The sequence below is a fragment of the Channa argus genome, chromosome 16 (genome assembly GCF_033026475.1).
Source record: "Channa argus isolate prfri chromosome 16, Channa argus male v1.0, whole genome shotgun sequence".
NCBI classification, from domain to species: domain Eukaryota; kingdom Metazoa; phylum Chordata; class Actinopteri; order Anabantiformes; family Channidae; genus Channa; species Channa argus.
In genome coordinates this window covers 15,442,076-15,455,960 of record NC_090212.1, presented here as the reverse complement: position 1 = coordinate 15,455,960, position 13,885 = coordinate 15,442,076, and the positions used below count along the sequence as shown (strand labels likewise).

At 42.5% G+C, this 13,885-nt stretch overlaps 2 protein-coding genes across 7 annotated transcripts; one reads left to right on the top strand and one right to left on the bottom strand.

The window, feature by feature from the left end:
- The first annotated feature begins 753 nt into the window (after nt 1–753).
- gng7 (guanine nucleotide binding protein (G protein), gamma 7) lies at nt 754–9,984 on the top strand. Of its 6 annotated transcripts, none has more exons than XM_067480159.1 (4): nt 754–889; nt 3,745–3,888; nt 4,815–4,935; nt 5,145–9,984. In XM_067480159.1, exons 3-4 carry the CDS (start codon nt 4,855–4,857, stop codon nt 5,268–5,270), a joined length of 207 nt encoding a protein of 68 aa, XP_067336260.1. In that variant the 5' UTR covers nt 754–889; nt 3,745–3,888; nt 4,815–4,854; the 3' UTR covers nt 5,271–9,984. The 6 variants fall into 6 exon arrangements, with proteins under 6 accessions (XP_067336260.1, XP_067336264.1, XP_067336263.1 ...); XM_067480163.1 differs by lacking the exon at nt 754–889 and adding an exon at nt 911–1,164; XM_067480162.1 differs by lacking the exon at nt 754–889 and adding an exon at nt 1,171–1,391.
- A 1,169-nt stretch (nt 9,985–11,153) lies between these two features.
- On the bottom strand, nt 11,154–13,555 carry LOC137101572 (growth arrest and DNA damage-inducible protein GADD45 beta-like). Its single transcript, XM_067480157.1, has 4 exons — nt 13,397–13,555; nt 12,712–12,813; nt 12,353–12,569; nt 11,154–12,160 (listed from the first exon to the last, which is right to left on the bottom strand). The coding sequence occupies exons 1-4, from the start codon at nt 13,435–13,437 to the stop codon at nt 12,056–12,058; spliced, it is 465 nt and encodes a 154-aa protein (XP_067336258.1). The 5' UTR covers nt 13,438–13,555; the 3' UTR covers nt 11,154–12,055.
- Between the last annotated feature and the right edge of the window lie 330 nt (nt 13,556–13,885).

The following is a 13,885-nucleotide window of genomic DNA, read 5'->3' as shown; positions in this document are numbered from 1 at the left end:
GCAGGAAGCCATAGCTGTGAAAAGTTGATCCTTTCATGTTAAGCTTGTAGAGAAAATGAGGCCTGTATACGTTTGATTAAAACAAGAGGACCATGCACAACGGTCTTCATTAAGAGCATAAATGAGTGGGAAAATGGTGATGGAAATATTTATTTTGATTTCCGCAAAGAACTTTCTTGGACCTATTATTGCCATAATATATATAAAGCAAAACATTTTAACACATAAGTATTATAAAATGTTAATAATGCTTATATTATATTCAGGCAATATTCTGGGCTGAGCTTAAATTTGTTGGAAGCAAAGGCTTTTCACCCCTTTAAGATTTCAACCAAGAGATTTTTGAGGGGAGGCATTCATTTGACCTCACTGTGTAAAAAAAGCTTTACACGCAGACAGTAGGTAGGAAGTTATTCTCTACATTCATTCTGAATGGGACTTTTATTGATGCAAGTGCAACCCAGGCTGCACTTCAAAATATCCAACTTAACAAGAGTCTTTAGATGTTCTGAATGGAGCAACAGGCGTGCCAAGCAAAACAGATGATTTGTATTTTAGTCTCCAGTTAATTCTGTCTTTATGAGAATCTGATTTGAATGTGTACCCCTCTGATATCCTCTTGTTTGGATTACGCGTTAGCGCGATGAAGATCTGTGTGAATGTGTGGAAATGTTTGTTTGGGAGCCCCTGCGTTAAAGCCGCTGTCACTGGCTCGGATGAAGGGAGGGAGAGGGAGAAAGGGAAGGAGGGAGGGGGGGTAGAGGAGTGGACGGACAGTGGTAACGGAGGGGGAGGCGTTTGGCTCGGTGAAGACGGGGAGTGAACGAGCAGAGAGGGTGAGAAACCAGCGGATCTGTCCCTTTAAATCACCAATACAGCGCATTCGGAGGTGAGTTTGGAGATATTTGGGTATTTTCCTCCCTGTGTATAATAATTCTAACGTGTCTCTAAGCCTCTGCAAGCCCGGCTTCCCGTCACTTAGGGCGGCTTCAGCGAAAACGGGCTTCATCAGTGTCACGAATCCGGATTTCCCCAGCCCTTTGCCGGCAGAGGGGGTGGGGAGGACCGGGGACAGGGTCAGTGGAAGATTTCCTACAGCTCGGCTGGACTCCGAAGATGCACAAGCCACCGTATCGACAAACATCTGGATCTTTTTATGTTGATGTAGGCCGTGTGCCGATCGATTTGCTTAATAGCGGACCATAAAGGCATGCGCTCCAGACTTGTGCCCATTGTCGCTGGATGGGTTTATATTGTCGGCTCGAGCCTACCTCCCTCGAAACATGTCACCACCCTGCTCCCATGGCTAACATTCGGGGCCTATTTTCAGACCTGAAGCGATCTAGTCTGGTCTTGGGAAAATATCTCTCGCTCTTTGATATGTGCACAAGGTCTGTCTGTGAGTACGCGCCTGTGCGTTAGCGTGTGTATGTTTGCGTGTGTTGCGTGGATAGCCATGGGGGAGAGAGGAACATGCTGTTCTATACATCAGAATGCCCGCATTGTGTTTTCACACGGTGGAGGAGCAAGCAGGGCCTATAGCGGAGGACATGGCTTCGTTCTGCAGGCCCGACCAGCGCTCAGGAGCTGCTAGGATCAATATGGACTGATGGGTTTTTGCGCGTCTTGAGAGGGGCCGTGGGCTGGCTGACTGGCTGCTTGGCTGCGAGGGGGAGGGGGGGGGTGATCTGTTTTGGTGATGTTTTTGGTCCATGCCAGGACTAACGTCCAGCTTACTGCATGAGTTTCGCATCTGTGCATCGTCTTGTCAGCAAAATGTTTCCAGTTTGGGGGCGTAAGAGAGGAGAGCTGAGCTGAGAGGCAGAAATCCGATGTTTGTGCTTGTTTTTGGCGGTACAGCTTCCCTCTGTGCCCGGAATGCGCCATAGCACAAAGTTAGAAAAATCAACAGGCTGAAGGAATCAAAGTACGCGGCTTTTAACGTCTCCTCGGTGCAGAAAAAGTTAATTCGATCATTTATTTCTAATAACTGTGTGAACTGCGAGTTGCCACGTGTGTCGCTTATCCACGAGAAAACATTAAATGATTGATTTCGGAGCAGAACCGCAACTTGTACTTTGTAACAGCGCGGACATATAGAAGACACTTAGTTTTTAGATGAGCCGAGGGAATTTAGACCAGAGTCCACACACTCTCAGAAAGTACCTGCCATTATTGTCCCCTTAGGGGTACAGTGACGTGTCACAGGGCCTGTACCACCCTGCCATGGCGGTAATGGCTGTAGTCATTATTCAGCTCTGGGCCACCTGAGTACATATATGCCATTGCTTTTCATTTGACATATTCAATGATAATGCATTCTTGACTCGATAATTGTATTAGTACATTTCCATCTGTGATTACTGTGGAGGCTGTATTGTTTAGAGTTTTTTGGATTTTTCTGTATGTAGGTGTTATTTCTTTTTTCCTTTGTTGGCTGTCAGTGAAGATGGGAAGATTTAGGACTGATGGTGGAACCAAATGCTGGTCCCCACCATGTTAATCATTGAATATTAACGGAAGACGAATCGGTTTAGGGTTAATGTAATCTTAGGTTTCGGTTAAGGTCAGAGTAAGTCTAACGGAAATGAATGTGAGTCAGTGTAAAGTGATAAAAACAAATGTCTGTGTGTGATATTGATTCCAGTCTGATACAAGTAATGTAAAAGCACATACTGATTTCTGTATTTTCTTCTAATTTATAGAGAGCCATTAGCTGTAATCTGCCAAATATTAAGCGTTTGTTTTGGTTGTGCTGTGTGCAGGTAATTAGTTAATATCACATCTGCTGTGAGAGCTACGAGGAGATTCAACAGTTGTTAAATCTACACTTTCATTCGTAGTCAGTCAAAGACACTACAAAGCTTAGATTACAAGTGACTGACAAGAAAGCATAAAACGACTGGGGTCAACAAGGGGTTATGTTTAGGTTAAGATTAGGACTAGGATTTGGTTTGTGGACAATCAATGAATGAAAACTATAACATAGCAAGCACGTGTGCAGAGACAGAAAGAGAGGGAGAAAATGTCACCAGGTAATTTCAGTCTATTCACCTCTGTCGGTTTCTCACACACACAAAACCCAATTACTGACGCGAATCTCTGAGCTACTCCACAGAAGGAGTAATTAAGGCAGGACTCTCATCCCTAGAGCGACAGACAAAGTGAGAGACACTTTCGTAACACACTGACAGCGATGCGTGTGAGGTGCGAGGTGTGGTTTGATCATATGCGATGGCGATGAAACTTTCACTCTACCGTGAAAGAAGTGTAAATAAAAGAAAAAAGATAGAGTTCTAGAGAGACTTGGCCACCAAAAGTATGAGTCAAAGCCCTTGTTTGGTTCAGTCCTACCATCGATTAAATGAAATTAGTGGTGCTTTGTAAAGAAAAATTAAGTTGCGATGACAGATGTTGGAATATAGGTGAAAAGGCTGTTAAGGAAGCGAATTCCACTTTCAATGGCACCTTAGACACCTGCCATTATGTTAATAGGTTTTTACTGAAATGTGAGAACCTGAACTATACTTTTATTGACTTTTAGCCTTCATAACACGGAACCAGCAGGTCCAAAGTACAATGAAGGTCTAATTTCCCTTTGCAGACCTGACAGTTTTAGGTAGAAACAGATGCACACACAAAGTAAGATGTTGAAATGGATAAAACACAAGTTAAACCACGGCTTATCTTTGTAACCTAGCAGCCAGTTCACCTGTTCATCCCACCTGTTCTCCTTTTACACAGAGACAAGCCAATGTGAGCTTAGCCGTCATCCAGCTCTGTCGTCTTGACCTGGCAGCTGTTCTACGACCTTCCCTACACCGATCGTCCTCTACATCCAGCCACGTTAGTGTTCGACGTGAGTCCCGTCTGCACACCATCAGTCAGGTAATGATCAGTCTGCATCATTTCTACTGGGTACCACCAGAGTGCGTCCAGCGTTTTTTTGACAAACCCGGTGTACTCCTACGTCGTGGAGGCAGAAAAAGAAAACGTCACAACATCGCACAAGATGTTTTTAATCAATCCCAGCTCTAGTTTTAATAAACGTTTGTATATGTTTAAAGAACTTTTTATGAATAGTTAACATGAATAAAGAAGGTTCATCCAATAATACATAACAAATTTTCCATTAACTGTATTTTGATGAGGAAGATGAGTGATGCACTACTACGTATTTGCCTCAGAGTGGTGCTATAATTCAACAACTGACGCTAAAGAGTCCCCTGAATTAAACTATTAATGACTGATATTGTTAGTATAATTTAGAGGTACGTGTACTTAAACGGTGTTGTTCAATTTGACATTTCTTTCCCCCTACAAATTGGAAGGAAATATTACACTTTTTACTCAAATACATTTATGTAACAGACATAAAATGCTGCTGCAGTGGTGTACTTTTGTAGGAAACTATTTGCACTTTTATTTTATTTTTTATTTTTTATATTAGTTTTGAGCTTGTGTACTTCTACCACCTCAAATCATGAGTCAGTTTTGTGCATCAGTGCAACTCTTCCTACTGTTATATGTGAATATAGTGTGAATGTTCATTATTAAGCTTGAAAACAGCAGTGTGCCACAAAATAATAAGAATATTAACACAAAGTACATATGCTCTTTTCCATTTTTACAGTTGAAAGCAGTGGACTTTTTAGTCAATTTGTTTGCTGTCTGTTTATTATCAATCCACTGTATAATTCTGAACATTGTATATTATGCACATTGCTTCAGAAGTGGTGTGCAGGAAAGCTTCAGGAAATACTTTTTTTGTTTGACTCTCACTGTCTCTCTCTCTCTCTCTCTTTCTCATTCAGTTCTTCATTCTCCAGTGTTGGTGTATTCTGATGGATAAGTATGTCTACAACTAATAATATCGCCCAGGCCAGGAAACTGGTGGAACAGCTGAGGATTGAAGCAGGGTTTGAACGCATTAAGGTAGGATGATAGTTTACTTCTGCGTGTGTGTGTATATGTGCTTATTTTTTCTATTTTGCCTTTTTCTCCTGTTGATCTCTCCTGATGCTCCCAATTTCTCCTGTCCTCAATCATCCACAATGATCTTTTCCTTTTTTCCTACTTTTCTCCTCCTCCCTTCTTAACTCTTCCTCTATGGCCTTCCCTCACCTCCTCCTGTCTCTTGTCAGGTGTCTAAAGCAGCAGCAGACCTGATGAGTTACTGTGAGCAGCATGCTCGTAGCGACCCTCTGCTGGTTGGGGTTCCCACCTCTGAAAACCCTTTCAAGGACAAGAAACCCTGCATCATCCTATAGCTGTGCAGCACTCCAGCTGCACTCACAAACACACCCACACACACAAAACAGACACACATTCACATATGCACACACAGACACTCGTTCACGCACATATATACACATTCAGTACCTAAATGGATCTTAAGACATCAACAGACACACACATGAAAACACACATCTTTAAGTAGCCCCATCAAATCTTACAGGGCTAATTCTAGCATCCACACACATACAAACACACACTCCCAAAATAACCACTCTGGAAAAGCGCCATACCCCAGAGCTACAGCTAGGGGGCAGGTATCACATGCTCACAGTGGCTGAGATCATTATATCACTGAGTATGATCCAAGGTGCTTTGGTAATATTCATATATGCTGGTAAATTATCTACAAGTGTCAGCTTAACTTAAAAGGGATTTGGACATTAAAATTCAGTAGGAAACTCGGATTTTATTTTCCTTTTTTGCTTTGAAATGTGGGGTTGGTTGAAGGATGGACAGCTGTGCCATAGGCAGGAAGTGGGAGGATGCACGTGGGCAACAGAAATGGAGGCACTAATGCCAGCCGTCCAAAACACGACCTGCTGTCCCATTATAAGTTCAATAAATGCATAGTTTGTTTTTTGCTGGAGTTAAAAAGGTCTGAGAACATTTGTTCTCAAACCTGCCTGTGCTAAAACATGGCAGGTCATTGTGGAGCAAGTGGCTAAAGCCTTTGCCTTTATCAGGCTATAGCATGCTCCCACCTAAAACCTGTTTCAACAGACCTTCTCTGCCTGAGGCCGGACTGTGGCCAAACCTCCAGCTGTGCCAACCTGTACAGAAAATCGTCTCTAGCTGCCGATCTGCTGTCACTGATTTAACAGCAGTTTGTTATGGCTGCAGCTGGTTGAAATCGATGTCTAAGCTGACCTCAGATCTGCACCTATGAGGGGAAAACAATGAAACAATGAACTCAAGCTATTAACCCTTGACGTTTACTGAATTTTTCTTAAGAAATACTTGTTTGTGAACTTCGTGTATGTTTTGATATTTTGTTGAAGCATTACTTAACAGATAAGATGTTACTATACATTTTTTGATTGTTTTGCTTTGACTTAGGTGTTGCCCCTGATTGATCCGGTTTCCTTTCCTGCTAGTACCAACAGGAGATCTGGTTCTAAGCCAGTGGTAAAACCTAGCCAGATACCTGCTAGGATCTTAACAAAGGTTTCTACTGTACATCAAGCCTCCCTGTGCTTTACCCCGAGAGAGGGCGAGGTCACATGGTCAAAGACTGACCACACCTAAGAATCAGTCTGCAAGGACTCCAAGGTTGGAGGAGAAAACCCAGATGTATAAAGTAAAATACAATTTTTGCATTCCCTACCGTATCCACCGATGTTGGATTTGTCTAATTGGCAGTTTTGTAAGTTCAAGGAAGGAAAAGAAGAGATAGAGGTGTTAGTTTTATTGACCTCTACAGTAGAGAAGGCGGGAAGTCTTGCTTTAATGCATTATAATTCTGGCTATTAAAACAAGAACGGTCTCCTCAGTGTAATAGTTTGCTTTATTGTGAGGACTTTCTCACAAAGAGTCCTCTTGGTTTCCTCTTTCCTCGCCTCCTCCACAGCGCTCCTCCTCTCTGAAAAACCAAACTTGATTGTAAAAACTGAAGATAAAGTGAAAAAACAAATGAAGTTAAGAGAAACTAACTAAATGTATATACTTTCTTTCAGACATGTGCAGAAGTGATAAGTTTAAAGAGTAGCTGTTTTGAGTTTATTTTTTAATTTTCTTCTTTCTATGGAGTCCATGGAACCTGGTCAGTTAAGTATTACCCTGTACAGTGTTTGTAAGATACTAAATCTAAACACAGAACCGACTTCTGTGGATGTTGGTTTTTTTGGTACTACTTATTCTGTTCAGCCAGTAAGGATTATGTCTGTCTTCATTTTTTGTCATTCAGGTTTTGGGGGCTTGCAATAGCGGAGGCTGGTTTTAACCACAGATAAAAATCTAAACACCTTATGAGGAAAAAACAATGTGTGAATTAGAAGCCTGGTTAGGGTTCGGGTTGTATCCTGTTAGAAGATGAATCAACATCGGACCTCATTCTAGTGGCAAAAACCAGCCTCCTTAACTATCCTTTAACACCAGAGCAGCCCACAGATTTGATCTTTTTCTCAAGTGTTGGTTTAGGTGGGCGACAGACAACAAGGAGAACACACACACATACACATAACACACACCTACACTCTCTTGTGCAGTTGCTTTTTCGGGTTTGAGGCATGAATGTGAGAGGTCCGAGGTCAAAGGAGCTGGAAGGCTCTGTATTGAGAGTTGGTTTTGTCGGTTAATTGATGAAAAAAGAGGTCTTTGTGTCATCATATTTACACTTTAAGCATCAAACTGAGGCTTTTGTCAGGAGCAGCACACAGGGACAAAATAGGGAGGGGTGACATAGGCAGGACTGGTGGTTGTTGATGGACTCTCAGAGGGGGGTTGGCCCCACTGTTTTTCAGTTTTCTAATCACTAGGCAAATAGGACCCTCAAGCTACACCAACGTCAAGGAGTCAGGAGTTTTTTGCAGGTGGTGAGAGGTGAGCAGCAGTTAGTTTGTTAGTGGCTTCACACCTGCTCTTCTGTGAGTTTGTGTGTGAGAGCCTGTGTGTTAAAAGGCAAACAGTCCACCAAGGACAGACTGCAAAAGAATCGCACACACACCTGCGTGTGTGTGAGAGAGAGAGGGAATGAGGAAGAAAGACGGAAATATCTTGAAACAAAGCGCCTCTTTTATAGATTTGTGAGCTTTTATTTAAACAAAGTGTCTGACCTTTGGAAAAGAAAATGCTTATTCGCTTTCTCACTGAGACTTAGATGTGAAGGTTGATATCACTCTCATGTCTGTGAAGCTGCCACCAGCAGTCAGTTAGCTTAGCTTAGCATAATTAGAGATGATATAAGTATACCAAGAGACTGAACACCCAGCAGCCCATCCTCATCCCCAGCGGTGCAGTGCTGGTCCCAAGCCCGGTAGAAATTGGGAAGGGTTGCGTCAGAAACGGTGCTAAATCAACATGCGTACAAATGATCCGTGGCGACCCTGAACTCACAGGATAAGCTGAAAGGACAAAACAAATGAAAAAATAAATAAGTACACCAAGTCAATATTCAAGTACAGGCCAAGTTCTTCCTCTTGTTTCCAGTCCACAGCTATGTTAAGCAGCACAGACTTGAGAGGACCAGCCTTCAACTCTCAGCAAGAAAGTATGTTTCCTCAAATGTCAACAGCTTCTTTAACAAATGCATTAGTTGAGACAATACACAAACACGTACAGATACACAGTTTTCACACCATGTTATGGATCTTGGTACAAATGCCTGCAGAGAGCATGTCGTTCCCAAACAACAAAAAGAGCAGGCGTTGGAGAATGGCCATAGTGAGGGCTGAGGGTATGTGTGTTTATGTCCATGTGCGAGTTATGTGTGTGTGGGTGTGTTTCGGTTGCGTTTCAAAAGAATAATTTTGCTGAGCACAGTGTGCAAGAACACATAGTGCCTGCAGTGTTGTGCAGAGTGTGACATGGTAATGTTATAGTAGTGCAAGCGTGTGGTCTCAGGTCAGGGTGAATCTGACCAGAGGAGAGGGCAGGTAACACTGAGCCAGAGCAGTGTGTATGGGTCCCACTGTGCCCTGTTGAGAAGAGCAAAAGTGTGCAACGCTGTTTTTGATGTGATGGCTAATTATAGCCACAATAAATTAGGATGACTCTTATTTTCAGCCCTTATTTAAGCTAAAGCAATAGTTTGACATGATCTCGAGTCCTAATGCTGAGCTATAATCACAGGCTGATGTCTATTCAGCAAACAGAGATGAGAGTGGTATCCACAAGCAGCCAGCTGATGAAAATACAGTAACCTGAGAAACCTGAGCAAATGGAAGGTTACGCAGATGTAGTCGTGTGGCACAGTTTTACTTTTCCCAGAACATGAACTATTATAAGCTTGAGGAACTAACTGAGTCACTGTAAGGAAATGCAGTTCCTTGTAAAGTCATGCAAGGTGCAGGAAAACAGAAAGAGAATCACAACTGCAGAAGACTCACTTCAACTGACCCAAAACAAGCATGCATATCATATCCACACACACATGCACACACAGATGTCGTTCTGACGATGTCTCAAACATGCTCGTGTTTTATTTAATCATTACTTTTCAATCATTCCCTAGCTGATTCGACTTGCAATCAGCTGGCCTGGTGGTGGTGGTTCGGCTGGCGGCCTGTCGGATTGTTGGTTTGTTAGTTTGCCTTAGAGTGGAGTATATTGTGTTTAAGCTGGTCTTGGGAGGTTTACAGACCAACATAATGAAAAGTCTTAAAGTAGAATATATGGCTGAAGATGGAAATTCACTGGTGTTGTGACACAAAGCAAGCCTGGTCACATTGCTACCTGTTAAGGTGGGGAGAGGTGAGGCTCCTCACTGGTGGACTCTCATATCAAACTGAATTGGCTCTTCGCCCTTCCCGAAACTCCTCTTTTGCGTTCTGATCTCCTGTGTATGCATACGATATATGTATCTTTTTTGCCTTGATTGATTATGAAGAAAATATATCTATTTTTTGTAACTGTTCTCTGATGTGCCATAACTCATGTTTTCTTGCACACTGTTAATATTTTGTGGATATTGCTGTTAAAAAAAGATGATATTGAGAAGTAGATAACATTAATAAAAAGATGATATAGTTACACATGCCTTTGGTGTCCTTTTTATTTTTGGTCAAACAAGCAGCATCTGTCAGGTGGTGCATCCACAGCTTTGGTGAAATGAATAATTTTAAACAGCTATTGGATGGATAAAAAAATTATATTTCCCGAGTTTTGAGATTACCTAACTTCTTTTACACCACCTGCAGGTTATCGTTTGCACATTTTCTGTGAAACTCTGCAGCGTCTAAGTGAACATCATGTTGGTTTACCAAATGTGTCTCCCTTTCTTCCTATGCTGTTTTGACTGATTGCTTTACAAAAGTGCACATGAACGCCTGCATATTACGCACATGCTGTGCAATGCAAAGCTGCACCTAACTCAGTGAACAAAGACCACAACCAGGCAAGGTCTCCCAGTTAGGTCATTTCACAGGAATATCAGTGTTACAAGTTCTCTGTCTCGGTCCGCCTCTGCGCCCTTTGAAGCCCCGACCAACAGTCACGAGTCTCTTCCAAGTTTGAAACCACACTTCCCCCAGACTCTGGTTTAAGTAAAAGCCAATTGCATTAAGGGGGCATGAACCACAGCCAATCACAAGTCAGTCCCCGGTGCAGTCACTCCCCTGTCCAGCTGATAGTAAACAAATGGGAGGTGCATGTGTCTGAATGTTCCCTCTGGCCCCTGCTCTACCGTCAGAGCAGACATGTGAGGCCAAAGGGTGGAGTTGAGAACACAACAGAGTGAAGAAAGGGCAGAGGATAAATCTCTTTGTACTGTTGCAGGAACATCTTGCTACCTGATCATGTGGAGACACTGTAGTGTGGGTGGGGTTACTCCTAAAGTAATTTGCACATGTTTGGGCAATTGAGGAAGGACTCAGCTCTTTGAGTTCTCACATGATCAAAAAAAAAAAAAGGGCTTGTAAGGACAGTAGCACTGCATGTGCTTGTTTTGCTAGTTTGTCCCTCCGAGTTTCTGTCCCCACCCCAATTTCTTGCTCTGATATGTTTACTACAACAGGAAAGCCTGGCAGCTGACTTTTTAGGCTGATGAAAAAGCCTTTGCCCCAAGTGTGCATGTTTTTTTCCATTGCTTCAGCCCAAACGTAAACTGCACAGTAGTTGCGTGACTCAACTGGTTCCATGACGCACGCTTGGCTTTTGTTTTGAAATGTGAGCAGAAACCTTTTGATAAGGAAGTAAGTCAATTATGAATAAAATAATTTATTGACTTAGTTAACAGAGTTAAAAATCAACAGTGAACAGCTACACAAACAATTGATACAATTAATAAATTAACAGTGTAGCCACTTATACGTTTAACAACATTTTATCAAAAAGGCAGTGTTCTTGAAGGCAAAGAAATTTGTGCAGAATAATTAAAATCTGTTTAACACCGTTCATTCTGCATCCTCCTCTGACCACAACACATCAGGATCTCTGCCTCTTTTGCAGTTCTTTCGGTCCTTCAGTGCAAGTAGATTCTGTATGACTTTTATTCCAACATCATTTTCATTTCAGTTTCCATGGTTACGATTCCTCCGCAGGCTCAGCTGCTCATTTCGAGAACGCACGCGCTGCACGCCCAATCTTTTCTAAAGAAAGACACAAGTATTGTCCACGCATACCACACATTCACACACACCTTCTCTCCAAGGACTCTCCCATAACACAATGCACAGGAATGTTGGGCATAGTTTCACTATTAATGCATTCCTGTCCGGTTCATAAAAGCACAAGCTGGGGTGTGGAAGTTTTGTTTTCAAAGCCGCCATTCCTCTCTTTGATTATTGTCACACACCATTAACTATCTGACTGGCAACACCAAGGCACAAAACAGAAACTTGAATCTAGTTTGCCGACTGTGTAAAAACTCCTGGATAGGAATGTGCTTCTCTGTAATGTTTGCACAATACAGATCAGAGAAACCAATTTCGACTCTGTCTGTTTCATTAGTCACTGAAAGGGCGGTCCTTGGTTCCTGCTCCTGAGTCAGGATAAACCGGCTCAGTCCTCTCCAGGTCCATCCCGGCTTTTGAGCTACATCAGATCCTTCAGTTCATCAGTATCAAGCTCATGTGTTTGACGGTGTAAGTGGGCACCCGTCCGGTCAGCGTTCCTGCAGTACCAGTTCGGGCACCCACTGGTTGAGGCCTCGGCTCTCCTGGCAGTATGTGCCCACCTCCTGAAGCCTGTAATGTTCAGCCTGAGGGTTCTGCATGAGAAAGATAAACACCATGTTCATGTTCAGAATTTGTTCTGCAGACAACAAATTTGCAATAAATAAAATCAAGAATATGAACCAACATTTTAGCAACTACATTAAAATCTGTAATAATCTATAATAAGATAAGAAATCTGTAATTTCAGCTACATATGAGTGAAAAGTTGTGCTGAATCAACGCACCGTAACCAGCATGCAGTGAAGGTCTCCGTGGTCTTCCTGGTTTTTGTTGGCATGCACAGCCCCGAGCAACTGCTGGAGCCGCTGAACCCCAGAGACCCGCAGGATGGTGATGCCAATGTCACAGCAGAACGACTGTAGCAGGGTGAAGTGGATCTGCAGCGCCACGTCGTCTTCATCATCAGCTGCCAGGACGCACAAAACCACACCGTCTGGATCTCTGAGGAGAAAGAAAATGAGAAAATGATAAGTTTGAGGCAGATACTTGCGCTCGCACGTCTTGAAAGTGAGGTTGGGCAAAGTTATTCTTTGAAACTAAAGGGAAGCAAACATTTGTGTATCTGGTAATAGATCCTACATACGCATTAAGAAGTTTAGCTGACTCATAGATGCCGATGGTCAGGCAATCTTGTTTTTGAGCAGTCACCAGCAACTCCTCCAGAGCCAGGCCCACCGACTGCATCCTGAGAGACAAAGACAAAGACATTAGCCTTTTGTATTCTGCAATAATACAAACAGTGTTCAAGGAAACACCTATAACTGCTCTTTTCTAATGGACTCAATACTGCATTAATTTAAATGTTATAAGTTTAGGTAAAGTCAGGGGTCATTCATAAATCTTGCAGTCACAAATGTTTCAGCAGCTATTTTGCATGTGTCTTACAGCAGTTATTTTGCATGTGTCTCCACACAGGAAGAACAAGCATGCAAAGCAATTGTGCCAGAAGGTTCTAAAAGGTGAACTCATAAGGGTAAACTAAAACAATATTTATCCTGAGATCCTGAAAAGGAAATTCCTAGATAGAATTACAACCCTCCACCTTGGACCCCAAAGCAAAACCTTTAGTAACTCAACAAGGTTAATACTAAATTCCCTTGTTCTCAAACCACATTGTCCAAACTTATAGTTGGCTTCAGCAGTGCAGGTAAAACTATCCAGCACATGATTTCCATTCACAGGTCTCAAGCAGCCACAAATCTATGACTAAGTCATAATGCAAGACCGAAAATTAAAAAAGAAAAAAAAGAAATAGCAAGTGACCTTACCTGCTTTTTTTGACAGATCCTAAGCTTTCCTCTGGACTCATATTTGCAGATCCAAACGTAATCCCAGTGAGACAAAGCGTAATAGTGGTCCTGTTATGTCACTGTCCTCCTCCTGTTCCCATGTGTTTGCAGCGTTTATTCTTGGCAGCGTTGCGATAACACTTTATACCAGAGCTATGAGGAGGGCGGCACCGAAACTACACCGGTTCTGCCATTGGCTCAAAGGAAATCCAGCGTCTCTCTCTGGGATTTTGTTTGGGTACATTGAATATTGACTTTGCACAATATCAAGGTAGGGCCGCTTTGTCATCCTGACGTATGACGTTACAGTGCACTTAAAATATAAGACCTTATACAAATGAAAGTCAACTATGTTGCACAGCCGGATAATCAGAAGCAGTTTTGCAACAAACTCCTCGTCTCTTTACAACATCCCCAAGTTTCCAGAAGTAAACATCAGTGATTCTGAAATAATGACTGACCTCTAGT